The sequence below is a fragment of the Salvelinus alpinus genome, chromosome 2, assembly GCF_045679555.1.
Source record: "Salvelinus alpinus chromosome 2, SLU_Salpinus.1, whole genome shotgun sequence".
In the NCBI taxonomy this organism is placed as follows: Eukaryota; Metazoa; Chordata; class Actinopteri; order Salmoniformes; family Salmonidae; genus Salvelinus; species Salvelinus alpinus.
In genome coordinates, this window is record NC_092087.1 from 54,808,633 (window position 1) to 54,825,152 (window position 16,520).

The following is a 16,520-nucleotide window of genomic DNA, read 5'->3' on the forward strand; positions in this document are numbered from 1 at the left end:
TAATTATATAGAGGATAATAAATAATGTGTAGGGATGCACGGCGGCATACTGACCTGTTCAAAGACTTCCAGTTATTAAAATTAATGGGCAAATAAGTGTGTGTGTAAGTGAGACAACGACAGAGAGATAGAGACAGACAATAGGAGAAAGGGTTTTGTCATTTATTTGACCATTCTAAAATGTCAGTAAGTACGTTAAGGTATAAGTATCTAATTATTGCCAATAATCCATTGTGGCAAACAATACCTCTTACCTCCCATATCTCTATACTGCTGCCAATGAACAGAATAGTAGCACAGTTCCCCTGCTGTTTTAGTGGTTGTATAGAAGGATTGACTTTTGCGCTTTAAATAGACAGTTCATCCTCCTACTAAAAGCATACTTAACTAAATGGAGGAAGACATAAGAGGGGAAAAAAGCTTTCATGATTGCATTTAACAAGTGAGAGAAGGGCAGTGAACAGGTGAAGAGGTGGACCTCTACATAAAAAGGTCTCTAATGAGGTTCAAGTGTCAGGTCAACACAGAAACAGTTCCCCTACACTCAAGGAGTTTACCATGGACCAATTAAATAAAACTTGCCTTGAGTTGCCCAATGACATTGGTGTGTCACCTGCCACCATGCAGTCCTAGGGTCACAACAGTATTTGAAATCTTTCAAAAATACTATGTGGTTCTCGATTGAACTTGCCTGATGCAAGAGAACGTTTGAAATAGTCAGAAAACATGTTAACCTTGCCTATCTGGCACTACGAGCAGACCCGAGCTGATGCTCAAAGTAATTTGACAGACTTCAGATCCTGTTTAAAACCAGGTCTGACCGCCACACACAGCAAACAGCCCACGGATTTTTAAAGCAGAACCATCTCCAACTAATGTGCTTCACCACCCAAAGTCACCCACACAGGAACAAAAGTCTCCTCTCCATAGCAACCCAGCCAGCGCAATGCATGCAGTTCCGCCAGAACTAAACTGAAAATAAACAGACCTGGGTTCAAATACTATTTAAAATAATTGAAAAGACTTTAGCTGGGCTTGATTGAGCTTGTCTATTGAAAAAGAACCAATAGAAAAATCCCAAAAGCGTGAGCCCCACCCACCTGGCACTCTAAGCAGGCTAAAGCAAGCGCTCAAAGTATTTGAGAGATTTCGAATAGTATTTGAACCCAGGTCTGAAAATAAATACAAACCCAGAGTATAGCCCACACACACACATTGCAGAGACGCTGCCTGTCAGATCAAAACCCACCAACCTGCCGCAATGCCAAAAACTCACCGGTACTTCAAAGACTCACATTTCACACTGAGATTAAGATTTTGATAGAATTTTTTTCGGAATCAAAACCACACAAACTAAAAATGTGTTAATCAGAAACCCATGGAAACAAAGAGCGCAGGGAGGGAGGGCCACTATAGTTCATAGGCTTTATAATGAGGGAGAGAGAGAGCGAGCCAAAATCAGGTCTGTTAACTTGTGGGTTGGTGAGTGTTGGATTGATCAAAGCTATGAGGCCATGCCAGTTTGCTGTACTGTACTGAGTGGAACGAAAGGAACAACAGAGGAACATCAAGAGTCGCTCTACATTTGGCCTTTAAATATTTCATCAGATAGACTGTGTGCGTGTGAATGGGTGTTGCTTTCCTTCAAATTAACTTAAACTTTAAATTAACTTAAAATGAATTTGTGAATGTTTTGGTACTGGACTTTGGTGCTGTTGTGCAGCTGGCATGGCACTGGCATAAGCTTGTCTTTGATGGCTGTGGTTTATGGAGCGTGCAGCCTTGCTTTGTGTTGTCAGTTATTACATTTCCCCAGAGTCTCTGTTTTTTCCAAAGCTTGGAAGATGGGAAGTTAATTACTGTACAGCTGTGGGGCTTGAAGATTCTTCCCCGAGTCTTTCCATCATATCTGGTGTTGTAGTGTTGACTATCATTAAATGTCAAGACTGTTTGTTATCAAATCATTTCTCTATGTGTAATTCAACAAATCACGGAATAGTAATTAACTAGGAAGTCGGGGCACCACGGATTTTTTTTTATACAGTTTCAATTTCCAGAATATAACTCTTCAGATATTTTGTTATCTTATCGATCACAGTCTTCTATTAATGTACTATTACCTCAACGTCACAAACCCTTGGATATCTGCATGAATCCTGTCATAAATCATGAATCAGCAATATACAAATTGTCTTTGTAAATAAATAATTAACTAAATAATCACACAGAATTACATAAAAACACACACAATTAGGTCATACATTGGTTACTGACATGATACACTGAAAAGTCCCTAGTGGGCTAAGCCGATATGACGGCTTGGTAGACAAAGAAAAGGGGTGGGGACAGTTCAAGAGCGGGAAACTCAGAGGATTCACTGTAATACAGTTGATAACTCCACTCATGAAATGCTAATACTTTTAACATGAACAGCCGTATATTTGAAAATCAATTGCAATTTACATATTTACGTGTGTACGCCTTTGCTGTCCCTCTCTGAGATCGCGGGTCTGTTTGCTGGATAGTCAGTCGACCAAAAGCCTCTGGTTTGTCCACTAGAGATCAAAGTCTGTCTGTCGGTTGTTATAATTAATACTTCAGAGCACCATTCAGAAATGTTCTTAGATCGGATGCGTTTACCAGACTAAAGTATTTAAACAGCTGCAGCCTGAATAGTTGTTCTTTAGTTTGTAGATTTCTTAGCCATTTCAACGTGGGAATGATCTCCACATTCTCTGGTCTTGTCCTTTGGTAGAGTTGCCAACCATTTCAACATGTAGCGACAGTGTCACGACTTCCGCCGAAGTTGGCTCCCCTGCCTGTTCGGGCGGTGCTCGGCGGTCGTCGTCACCGTCCTACTAGCCGCCACCGATCCCTTTTTCGTTTGTCTGTTTGTTTTGTCTTATTAGTTTCACCTATGTTTCTGTTGTTTTCGTCAATGAGCTTCCCTATATTTAGTAGGTAGACCCGCCCTTGTTTTATGCGGGATTGTCTTTATGTTACGTGTGTGTGTTTTAGGTAGAGGTGTATTATTTTTTCTATTTACTTGGTACCCTGTGTTTTGGGTTATCAAGTTGTTCTCTGCGCCCTGGATGTTTGGGCTTATCATTTTTTGTGCATTAGTAAAAGGAATATTTTTTCCAAGTGGACCTTCACCCACCTAGTCCCGCGTGACAGACAGCTTCCATGATTTCTGGTTTCTGGTAGTTTGAACCACTTCACACAACAGCGTCACCCGGCATGTTTTTGTCTAGAGGAGTAGCCATTTCAATGTGGGGACCCTGTCCCAGCGGTATCTTGACTCTAGTTTAAATTGCCAACCATTTCAACATGTAGCGACAGCTCCATATTTTGTGGTCTAATGTACATTTGGTCACGAGTGGTTTTATACTCTGTGGAAGAAGGGGCGGTTCCATGATGCCTGATGTAATGTCTGGGCTCACGGGGGAGTGGCCACTGACTAGTTAAAACCTTATTTCTAAACAAGTATCTTGTTTAGAAGGCCAACATCACATTACATCTTCTCACAAATAGTTTCATATTCAACCATATACAGTATTTTATACAACCATCAGATGCAAACCCCATAATTGAGAAGTGTACACAACCAAAGACAGTAATGTGTGTTTCCGGTCCTTCATGAGATCACCAAATGAAACAACCTCGACATGACTGTCCCTTAAGTGTCCACGAACCACTCCAACATTCTCAAAAATAGAAATATTGTTTAATTCTCAAATTTTGAGGATTATGAGTTTTGGCAAGAAGACTGCCTTTTGTTCTCCATAGGCTCTCTCACTCAATACTCCATGGCAGTGAAAAGAGTTTCTACTAGGAATTTATGACAGTTGTAAAACTTGGGAGAGGGGTGGGAGAGAGAATGAGAGAGGGGTGGGAATGAGAGAGGGGTGGGAGAGAGAATGAGAGAGGGAGGGAGCCACGATATACACCCAAAAGGGCCACGTCGTGACACTGGGAAAGAAGGAGGAACTCCTGACGTACTCGAGTGTAAAGAGCAACTACAAATACGGCCTTGATGCAGTCTTAACATTTTCAAACCTATTTGAATTTCTAATGGGGAAGGCAGAGGGAGACCTTTCTTTTTTCTATAGGGTGTCATTTAAAACTAGAAGAGGTGGAGATAAATTAAGGATGAAACACGGTGTGGTCTGTGTGTGTGTGGCTTAAATCTCCCAGGTCCAACATAAATTACACTAATGACCACCTGGCACACTGAGTGGGCATGCTCCCGTCAACCCCCCCAAAGCTCGCGCTGTGACTGGTTACAAGAGACATAATATGCCCTATGGCTCTATCAACATCAAGCATACCTGAGACATGATTGCACTCACAGAGGCATTAATAACCATAACATATTCACGCAGGGGGAGTTGTTCTCTGAAGTCTAGTAACCAGGCACAAACCAGAAATCCTATATTGTGTTTGTGCGTGTGTGCAGAGATGCTGATTAGATTTTCGGAGAGCAGCAAGCACTTCAGTCAAAGTCGGCAGGGGGTTGACAACAGGCTACAGCTATAAACACATTTAATAGACATACTGTTGGTGGTCCTGTGGGTTGAAATGGCTAAATGTTTGCCCTGTTATTGTTAGGAGTTATGCTGGCGTATGGCAGTGGTGGTGGGTTCCCCTAGTAATCCCCTGCCTTTGAATACCACCAGGCTCTCTTTGTCCCTTTACTTGAGATCTGAAAGCAGATAATCGCACTGTCTGATGTCATTTTAGAGAACAGAATGGAAAAGATGAAACAGTTTATCCCGACTGAAATGTTGGTGATAGAGACAGAAGGAGACATTATGCACTCTCAGTTGCCATAGAAACATGCACATCAAGTCATAGGAATAATAATATGTTTTGTGTGTGTGTGTGTGTGTGTGTGTGTGTGTGTGTGTGTGTGTGTGTGTGTGTGTGTGTGTGTGTGTGTGTGTGTGTGTGTGTGTGTGTGTGTGTGTGTGTGTGTGTGTGTGTGTGTGTGTGTGTGTGTGTGTGTGTGTGTGTGTTGCTGCCATCAATGTGTGGTGTAGTGTGGTCTCTACTGTGATCAATACCTCTCTCTCTCTCCCTGCCTTGGTCCCTCTTATCATCACACTCTATAGGAGTGTGAGTCTTTGCATGGTAGGACACACAGAAACATACACACACACGGTCAAACACTCTTTCAGTCAGCACCAGTCAACCAGTATTTGCTAGTTATCTCCCAACATAGTGACATAGAGCCAGAACTGACAGAAAATGTGTGGCAAGACAGCATTTGCCCCATTACTTTTCAATCTGGTGTGGCACTGCCACAACACTTTCAAAGCAGCAGAAACAAACGCGTTTACCAGACATGTTCATTAGTTCACTTCATAGAAAAATGTAGAAAAATGTTTTGCTGTGGAAAAGAAAGCAGGCGTGTATTTTTTAACATTTCAGCCCGTTTGCCTCTTTTCTCAGGTGAATACAACCCTGACCCTGGGATTTTACGCGGTAATTCTCAGTTGCATTCACTTGTCAGTTACAGTGGGCTCCTAGCTACAGGCAACAGAGCCTCATTAACCACACCTCTCAACAACTATGTCTGGTCGCATCAGCACCTCGTTGTTTGACTGCACTCTGCACTTGGTTTCTTTCTTCGCCCACACTCCTCCCCGGTCTGTGGAATCTGACTTTGTGGCTGTGTTATCTAGTGGAAAACCCTGCCTGCCTCGTTGCCTGCCTCGTTGCCTGCCTCGTTGCCTGCCTCGTTGCCTGCCTCGTTGCCTGCCTCATGAGAGCGCAAACACACAGTTTAGACGTCCTCTAAAACTATCTAGAATGATCCAATCTATAGCAGCTAACAAACTACTAAAGTTAGCTTTAGAGTACCCCATTCATAGATGCTAACTCTTTTAGAGCTTTTTTACAAAAGTATCTTCTGACCGGGGGAGTTTTGTTAAGAGCCCTGATGCTTGCTCTAAACATTAACACGCATCATTGTGGTACTGTTTTGGAAACATAAGAAATGCATCTTTCATATCAGCTTGTTTGAGAAAGACATAAGGAAGACATATGCCGCCACCTGTGCTAATTAGCTATCTAGCGTGCTCCAAACACCTGTGTGTAAGCTAACTGGGGAGGAAGTATAGTTTGTCAACTGAAGGCAGTGTATGAATCTGTGCAAAACTGAATTTTCTTCATTTTTTTATATTATTTCTCACTGACGTGAAAGATAAGGGGCCATTTAAAACCGTTAAAACACAGCGTCGGAATTGTAGCCAAATGTGGGCGAATGTAATGGATAAGGGTTTTTCGACAGCCATCTTTAGAGCAGCCTAGCTAGATAGCTAACATTAGCTAGCTAGGATGATGCAATCATGCAGTCAGCAGTTAACATTAATCATTTAGACTCACTGAATAAATGTGTTTGGCACAGGATAAAGAAGATGAAATGATCTGCTGCTGCTACCCAAGGCCAAGGGATACTGAAGTTCCTGAAAAGGTTAGTCAGCCAGTTTGTTAGTCCAGTAATGTTCATTGGCATATTATTTTATTTCCACTGCTGTTTGTGACGCACATCTCACTGTCTTAAAAGTGAAAAGAAATACAAATTCTGCCACAGAGCAGTCTACACAGACTATATGAACACATTTGTCCAACCATAACAGATGGATGGCTAATGCAGAAAGAGAGAATTGATGGATTCTAGCACCACCATAACTTAAAAAAATACAGAAACAGGCAGCCACCATGGAGTCAGTCTTTTTCAACTAGCGAGCGCATAGTGACACCTACTGATATGAACTGGCAATGCAGGTTTGATTAGAATAGTGCAATAGAATGAGTGACAATCAATAAAATCATGAATGATTGAATATATGGATTTTACAGCCAATCAGTTCCTACAGTGAGCTCCAGGGAACCAACCTCTGGTGAGCCAGATGGAGACCAGGACAACAACATTTGTTGACTTGTCTACTGTGTATAGTGTTAAATGTAACTCTGCCTTTTTACAACGTCTACTGTGTATAGTGTTAAATGTAACCCTGCCTTACATTGCAGAAGAGCACTGAAATCAGATGAAAAAATAATACCTCCGGAGGTAGCACTCGCCAAATAGTTGCCCCCCTTAAAGCAGGGCAGTGTGAACAGAATTGTCTCATTGAGCAAACACTTCTACAGTATAAATGGTAATAGCAGAGCTCATCCCCACCACCAATTACATGTAAAATGTAGATCATACAAATAGGATATGTAATTGTACTAAAACTAACAGGACTGAGGTTGCTGTATGCAGGGTTGCATCGTGTAGGGTTTGCAGCTGTAATTAAAAATATACTCATACAGTATGTCATCACTATTGTGTTAAATGATTAATTCCAGTCAATAATTTTGGATTAAAAAGGCATTGGTCGCCTAGCCACCTGAAGTGTAAATATAAACCAAATTTGATCACATTCACATTCTCAGAACACAAATAACTGTGCCTATTTTAGGCTATAAAAACATGATGTTACATTTCCCCTGGCCCAGATGGGATAAGAGCGCATAGGCTTCCCTAGGCTACCTGCAGCTATGGTTGTTATCAGTAGGCTACAGTTAATCAGACTGAAGCACAGACTAATTGTGCATGTTGATATTTTGATGGCGCGTAATGAGCTTCCATATAAAACAGCTCCTCTCCTCACTCCTCACTTATACCCACGTTTTCAGTCGCAATTTGCTTTTACCACATGTAATGATTTGCATGATATTGACAAAAATTAACCATGGTTTGTTGTAATGTTGTAAGCTAGGCCTAGTATACTTTTATATTTGTATGAGAGGGTTAATCGCACATTTTTGATCGGCTGACGTTACTTGATGAAGACATGCTGCTATAGCAACTCTGTGCTCTTGTCTCAAAGCTCAAATGTAATGAGTGTAGCCTGCAGATGAGAAAATACACCCTTTCATTGTCTGCACATACATGCTTGTGCATCGTTGCATTATTCAAGAGTGTAATATATTTTAGAAGAAAAGTTGGTCATTGTTGAATAGTTTGTGCTTACTGGCTAGTAGTGGCTACTGTGATATTTACGGTCAATTTGATCTGCAGACCAAGAATGTTGCGTTGCCAGCCACAATGAAATGAAAGGCAAGGACGTAATGTTAATTGAAAAGTAGAATTCTTTCGCCACCCCGCTTCTCAGACTCTCCTTCATATCTCTTAGTGGGAATAGGGCCTCAGAGTTTGTGCTTTGTGGCATTGTGTTGTTGTCTGCTACTAACACCAAACGCAGAGAGCGAGAGAGAGAGAGAGAAAGAGCAAGAGAGCGAGAGAGAGAGAGGCAGAGAGACAGAGACGCATTCAATCAAAGCTGGTCAGTGTATATAAAATGTTGTAATTGTTTCCTTGCATATTCAATTTTGGAGTTCTCAAAATCTTGGCTATTGACTTCGATTGAAAAGGGCCCAATTCCATCCTGTGTCTATTAAATATAATATAATATATGCCATTTAGCAGAAGCTTTCATCCAAAGCGACTTAGTCATGCATGCATAGATTTTTACGTATGGGTGGTCCGGGGAATCGAGCAATGCTCTACCAACTGAGGTACAGAGGAACACGTATTAGGTGATTCACTGGGCCAGTGTTGTGCGACTGACATGGGTTCAAATCTAATTTAAATCATTTTAAATACCTTACACTTAGATATAAGGGTTCCAAAAATGTTCTTCAGTTGACCCCATATGAGAACCTTTTTGGTTCCACATAGAACCCCTTTGGGATCCATGTAGAACCCTCTGGGGAAAGTTTCTTCAAAGGGTTCTCCTAACAGGCTGACTACACCGCTCGCGTTGCGTGCGCGAGTGTTGCAAAATAAATTTAGAAAGCTATATTATTCAATTATTGCACCCACACTGCTCGCGCGCGCCAACGAGCGTCTGCGTTGCCAAGGGCTAAAATAGAAGTCAGTTCTATTTCTGACGCAGATCGCGCTGCAAGTTCTGCCTCTCCCATCTCCTCATTGGTTTATAGAAGCAGGTACCCACGTGCCATCTCCTCATTGGTTATACCGACGTGGGTGACTGAAGACGAATGAGGTCAGTGGCGGTAATGCACCTAATTTATGAAAGTTGCCAATCGTAATATAAAGTCAAGACAAGAAAAAACTGGAAGGAGGAGAGATGACTAGAAATGATTCGGTTGACCGTTTTATGTGTGGATTAATTGGTGGAGTAGAGGACCTTGTGCATTTCAGGTAAAATAACAACTCAATGTTTATATCCCAGGACAAATCAGCTAGCAACAGCAAGCTAGCTAAATAGGACAAATTAGCTAGCAAGTGCAAGCTAGCTAGCTAAATTGCCATAAATGTTTAATGCTTTTCGACCTGTCCCCAAATTAATATAATTGGTTCAGAGTTTGTTTTGATATTTTAACCTGCATGTCGTGATTGCGTTTGGTGTGGGGGGACAAAATGTATTTATGCACGATTGCGGACGCGCCCAGCCGGTTTGGGTTCCGTGTAAGGGGACAGCCAAATAACCATTTTAGGTTCTAGATAGCACCTTTTTTTGTAAGAGTGTAGCTGTGCTTGATTAAGCAAACCCTAACCCACCTGACCTTTCAGACTGGTCTAGTTACCGCCATAGCATGTGTTATTGCCTGAAGCGCTCGTAAAATACAATCCTTCTCAGCTGGAGTTTTGACGATAGATTCATCTCCAGTTACATGCCTGCTGTACAGTGGAAGACTCCGGGCTTAGGCACACCAACGATTGTGTTCTTGTTTTTCGCAATCTACGAGGCAATGCGAACATTGTGAGATTCTGGAAGCCTGTCAAATGCAGAGGCGTACAGATGCAGATCGTGTTTTGATGCATGCTATTACACAGCAGATACACAGTAGATATTTGATAGACATATCGGTAGACTTACGAGAGGGTTCTCTCCAGCCGACTGCCTGTGGAACCGATGATCTCCCCCAGAGTGCAGAACATCTGGCCCAGGAAGTCCTGTAGAAGGAGGGGGACCAGATTTAGCACAACACCTAGCTCCTATTATGCTTTGCCTGGAGGGGCATCAGTTTTAGCACAACACCTAGCTCCTATAATCCCATAGTCTCACATGCCAGACAGGCTCTGATCTTATTGTTACGTTTTACAGATACACTGTATGGACGGGACAGAGGGTTCGAATCATGGGTGTCATGCATCATATAAATCTGAGGGGCAGATAGTATGTGAGGATGACTGGGGAGGGGTTGGTCCGGAGGGGGGCTGGCCCACCGTCCTGAAGTTGGAGAATTTAGCATTTTTCAAACACCTGAAACAGCTTGTTCCCGCAATCTAGAACTTAAAAAATACTGTATGTTTATTTTTGCATACCTAAGGATACCTTGTTTAAGACTACCAAGAAACACTATGTGCAGCCTGGTCACCAGAAACACATGTCGATTGATGATGACATCGATATAAGCCACCCTCGGCGCTCACCCCCGCCCCCAAAAAGAAATACGGGACAGCATTGGGATTGACCTCACAACCCTGACAGCCAGAGCATGCTGTTTAGACCACTGCGCCACAGTAGCTCTCAATTTTCTTGCAAATGTAACAGTATAGCTTCCGTCCCTCTCCTCGCCCCAACCTGGGCTCGAACCAGGGACCCTCTGCACACATCAACCACAGTCACTCACGAAGCATCGTTACCCTCTGCAAGGGGAACAACTACTTCTAGGTCTCAGAGCGAGTGACGTCACCGATTGAAACACTACTAGCGCGCACCACCGCTAACTAGCTAGCCATTTCACATCGGCCACACAAGCAGGGAGAGTATTTGATACTAAATGGAAACAGCACTTTTTAAAAAATTATTTAGTTTTATACTTTCCCGAAACCATAGCCCTAACCTTAATCACTTGGAATGAATACCTAAACTTAACCATTTGAGTTGTTTCTGTTTAAACCCTGTAGCCATGCGGAATGAACCCTGTAGCTACGCGGAATGAATGGGTAAAAATTGGATGTTCATCCACGTTACGTCAAATCCCGACTTGAAACTATGAGACCAGGTTGGTGTGTGAACCCTGCTTTAGCCCGCTGCAGTAAAATATTGAAAAGATAATATGTCAACTATACAGGTCATTCATCTGAATCCTTGAACTTGACCATTATAAAATGAAGGACACCTATGGCAAGGCAGCTGTTGAAAGTGACTACTGTCCACGGATCATGGTTCACTGTTCATACACTTTTGATTGATACAATGCAATATATCCTGTGGAAATCAATCAAGGTCCCCAGTAACGATATATGTAATTCCACATAGTGCACTACTTTTGACCAGAGCCCTATGGGTCCTGGTCAAAAGCAGGGAATATGGTGCCATTTGGGACGCATTCCATACATTAGCGCCATACTATTACCGTCAGGGTAGCACTTTAGTTTACAGTGCTGAAATAACAGGGTAACGTACGGAAAGCAATAGGAAACAACAGGGAAATAAGACGACACCGACCAGGTAAGAACGTGGTAATAACCCATTAACAGTTAGTATGTAGCTTCTAAATACTGATATAAAGTTATATGAATTTTCCTGGTTGTTATGTAGAAACAATTATTTGTTACTGAAAATAAATCAATAATCGAGACCAATAAGCAAAGTTATGTAGTAAGTATTTAAGGCCATTTCCATCTTCTCAGCAGCACTGTCTATACTTATTAGGAATGTACTTGGAACTTTCAAAGAAATATTGTTTATTTAACAGAAACATATGAGAAACTACATCATACTTATAGTGCCTTCAGAAAATATTCATACCCTTGACTTATTCCACATTTTGTTGTGTTACAGCCTGATTTAAAATGGATTAAATACAAAATCTCACCCTTCTGCACACAATACCCCATAATGACAACGAAAAGACATGTTTTTGAAATGTATTGAAAATGAAATACAGAAATATCTCATTTACATAAGTATTCACAGCCCTGAGTCAATCATTTGTAGAAGCACCTTTGGTGGCGTTTACAGCTTTGAGTTGTCTTAGGTATGTCTGTATCAGCTTTGCAAATCTGGATTCTTCCGTGCAGATTTTCTCAAGGTCTGTTAAATGAGATGGGAAGCAGCGGTGAACAGCAATCTTCAAGTCTTTCTACAGATTTTCAATGGGATTCAAGTCTGTGCTTTGGCTGGGCTAGTCAAGGAAGTTCACATTTTTGTTCTGAAGAAATTCTAGCGTTGCTTTGGCTGTATGTTTGGGGTCATTGTCCTAAGGTCGTTTTCACTCTGAAGCAGATTTTAATCAAGGATTTGCCTGTATTTGGCTCCATTCATTGTTCCCTCTATCCTTACCAGTCTCCCAGTCCCTGCCTCTGAAAAGCATCCCCATAGCATGATGCTGCCACCACCATGCTTCACGGGAGGGACAGTGTTATATGGGTGATGAGCTGTGCCTGGTATTCTCCAGACATAGCGCTTTGCATTCAGGTGAAAAAGTAAAATTCTTGTCTCATCAGATCACAGATGTATATCACACTTAATTTGATGCAATTTCTCCCTAGACAGATGAACACAATCACAAGTAATTAAGCTACTATGTTCATTAATGGAACTTAATTTATTGTTAGTGTAGCCGGTCTGGGCCTATGTGTGAATGCGCTGGCTACTGCTCTCTGGCTTTGGTTCTGTGTTCTGTAGTGCATGTAGATTAATTTGACACAGGACACACTGCTGCCGGTTCTGGTCTTTTATTACTGGATGAGATTAAATAACTGCAGTGAATAAATCCAGTGCAAAGCAATTACATGAAATGGCGAACCTCTCTATGCTGCAAACTGTAACTAGGCAACTCAGGAACATTTAATTTCGTGTTGGTAAGCAACTCCAGTGTATATTTGGCCTTGTGTTTAAGGTTAATGTCCTGCTGAAAGGTGAATTTGTCTCCAAAACCAGGTTTTCCTCTAGGATTTTGCCAGTGCTTAGCTCTATTCCGTTTCTTTTTATCATAAAAACTCCCTAGTCCTTGCCGATGACGAGAACACCCATAACATGATGCAGCCACCACCAAGCTTAAAAATATGAAGAGTGATGTGTTGTGTTGGATTTGCACCAAACATAACGCTTTCTATTCAGGACATAAAGTACCTTTCTTTGCCAATTTTTTGGGAGTTTTCCTTTAGTGCCTTATTGCAAACAGGATGCATTGGCCTCATGGTGAAATCCCTGAGCGGTTTCCTTCCTCTCCAGCAACTGAGTTAGGAAGGACGCCTGTATCTTTGTAGTGACTGGGTGTAATTGTACCATCTAAAAAAAAGATATACCATCTAAAATGTCATCAATAACTTCACCATGCTCAAACGGATATTCAATGTAATCTTCTTCTTTTTTTTTACCCATCTACAAATAGGTGCCCTTCCTTGCGAGGCATGGGAAAACCTCCCTGGTCTTTGTGATTGAATCTGTGTTTGAAATTGAGTCCATGCAACTTATGACTTGTTAAACACATTTTTACTCCTGAACTTATTTAAGCTTGCCATAACAAAGGGGTTGAATACTTATTGGCTAAAGACATTTCTGCTTTACATTTTCTATTCATCTGTAAAAAAATTGAGAAACATCATTGCACTTTGACATTATGCGGTATTATTACAAAATATCTCAATTTAATCCATTTTAAATCCAGGCTGTAACACAACAAAATGTGGAACAAGTCAAGCAGTGTGAATACTTTCTGAAGACACTGTATATGGTGAAACTATTAAGAAAGTGATAGTAATATACCGGGGAACAGATAATTGCTTTAGAATACAGTTTTAAGGCCTCATAAGTACACTAAAACTATGGTAAAACTATAAAGAAAGTAATAGTAATTTACATAACAATGACTTAAGTAGAGTGCTGAAATAACTAGGTAAAGACCGGAAAGTAATAGGAAAAAACAGCAAAACAACACAGCAACGACAAAGTAACTACCCGGGTACAGTACAAGCAAAGACCCAAAAGGTACATTTTGAAGTTGGCCCACACAGTATAAGTATGATGTCCTGTAGTTCCTCAAATGTTTCATTCCTAATAAGTATAAATGGTGCTGTTAAGAAGAGGGAAATGGCCTTAAATATTTACTTAAATACTTACTTAAATACTTAACTTTGCTTATTAGCCTCTATTATGGATAGCTCTTCAGTAACAAAATGTTTTTTCTACATAACTGTCACGCCCTGACCTTAGAGAGCCTTTTTTATGTCTCTATTTGGTTTGGTCAGGGTGTGATTTGGGTGGGCATTCTATGTTCTGTATTTCTATGTTTTGGCCGGGTATGGTTCTCAATCAGGGACAGCTGTCTATCGTTGTCTCTGATTGGGAATCATACTTAGGCAGCCTTTTTTCTTTTGGCGTTTGTGGGTAGTTATCTTTGTTAGTGGCACAATAGCCCTGTTAAGTTTCACGGTTGTTTCTTCGTTTCTTGTTATTTGGCGACATTTACAATAATACAAGAAAATGTACGCTCACCACGCTGCACCTTGGTCTCCTTCCGACGACGGCCGTGACAATAACAACCAGGAACATTCATATAACTTTATATCAGTATTTAGCATCTACATACTAAATATTAAAGGATTATTACTGCGTTCTTACCTGGTCGTTGCTGTCTTATTTTCCTGTTGTTTCCTATTACTTTCCGGACGTTACACTGTTATTTCAAAACTATAAATGATAGTGCTACCCAGTTATTTTGTTGACTAACCTTCTGCTCATCCACACAGGTTTGCAATTGAGAGAGAAACACAGATCTGTTAGTTGGAAATCTGCAGAGACAAAAAACAAACATTTCTTAATTTTTTTGTTCATTATTCCAACATTCTCCCCTTGAAAAAACGTAGCAATAAGTAATCCAATCAAAGACTAACCAAATGTAACTGCTTTAATTCTCCCTTGAGAGTTCATGAAGTAAATAGATACATATTTGCATGCCACATAGCTAAGTATGCTTATATTAATTGTATGAAGTCACCAGTGTGCTTACATGTTTTGAAATGTTTGAACTTCTGGTGTCCACATTGTACCTGTAAGAAATAAGAACAATAAATCAGCACCTGATGATGGGTTGAATCCACCAAAAATCCAAGTTACCTTAAAACACTTGCATATGTACATTCCATATTTAGCTGCTATGGGAACGAATACATTCAAGCAGCATATTAAACTGGGATAATGTTGTCAATTACATTGGCAAGTAAAGAATATTTGCCAGGGCATATTATTTAATTATATAAATCAGATTCTTTCACATGGGGGAGATGTGGGAAGCGAAAAGGCTTTTTTTGCCAGCTAGCTAGCACGCTGCTAGCAGAGAAGCCTACAGCCAACTGGCAGGCACAAAACGAGGTAATGTAAAATAAACCTAAACTTTCATTACATGAAGCTATTATTAAAATATGCAGTTCATTTTCATTGAAATTAGCTAACAGTGGTGATGATGTTTTAAAAATTATGTAATTGACAAACGAGAGTTACTGCTAGTCTTATAAGGAGTTGTGGTCAGTCTCAGTGACGCTGACACCAACTCCTTGTAACTCTTTGTGAGACTGTCGTAATATGGACACCGTAGATGTAGGTTTTTTAAAACTATTTTTACTAGAAAACAAGGTGCTATCAATTGGTGGTTTGAGACTAAAAACAATGAGGCAGGTAGCCTAGTGGTTAGAGTGTTGGGCCAGGAACCGAAAGGTTGCTGGATCGGATCCCCGCGCTGACAAGGTAAAAATCTGTCCTTCTGCCCTTGAACAAGGCAGTTAACCCACTGTTCCCCTGTAGGCCGTCACTGTAAATAAGAATTTGTTCTTAACTGACTTGCCTAGTTAAATAAAAAAATACTTGTTTCAGTAAATCTGGGAGAAACACAAAACTAATTTTAAATCAATGATGAAGTAATAACTAGTTACACTATATATACAAAAGTATGTGGACATCACTTAAAATGACTGGATTTGGCTATTTCAGCCACACCCGTTGCTGACACGTGTAAAAAAATCAAGCACACAGCCATGCAATCTCCATAGGAAAAACATTGTCACTAGAATGGCCTTACTGAAGAGCTCAGTGACTTTCAATGTGGCACTGTCATTTCCAACAAGTCAGTTTGTCAAATTTCTGCCCTGCTACAGCTGCCCCAGTCAACTGTAAGTGCTGTTATACACAAGCTCACAGAACGGGACCGCTGAGTGCTAAAGCACGTAGTGTGTAAAAAATCTTCTGTTCTTGGTTGCAACACTCACTACCGTGTTCCAAATTGCCTCTGGAAGAAACGTCAGCACAATAACTATTTGTCGGGAACTTCATGAAATGGGTTTCCATGGCTGAGCAGCTGCACACAAGCATAAGATCACCATGCGCAATGCCAAGCGTCGGCTGGAGTGGTGTAAAGCTCACCGCCATTGGACTATGGAGCAGTAGAAATGCATTCTCTGGAGTGATGAATCACGCTTCACTATCTGGCAGTCTGACAGACAAATTTCTGTTTGGCGGATGCCAGGAGAACGCTATCTGCCCCAATGCATA

At 41.0% G+C, this 16,520-nt stretch overlaps 1 protein-coding gene across 1 annotated transcript in view; it reads right to left on the bottom strand.

Annotated features, from left to right (window-relative positions):
- The window catches only part of LOC139564976 (copine-9-like), a 186,969-nt gene that overhangs the window by 74,816 nt on the left and 95,633 nt on the right, over nucleotides 1–16,520 (bottom strand). The window contains exons 5-6 of the mRNA XM_071384933.1: nucleotides 14,986–15,025; nucleotides 9,900–9,976 (exon numbers count right to left, since the gene is read on the bottom strand). Of these exons, the coding sequence (XP_071241034.1) occupies nucleotides 9,900–9,976; nucleotides 14,986–15,025 (117 nt within the window). The remainder of the gene's footprint in view (nucleotides 1–9,899; nucleotides 9,977–14,985; nucleotides 15,026–16,520) is intronic.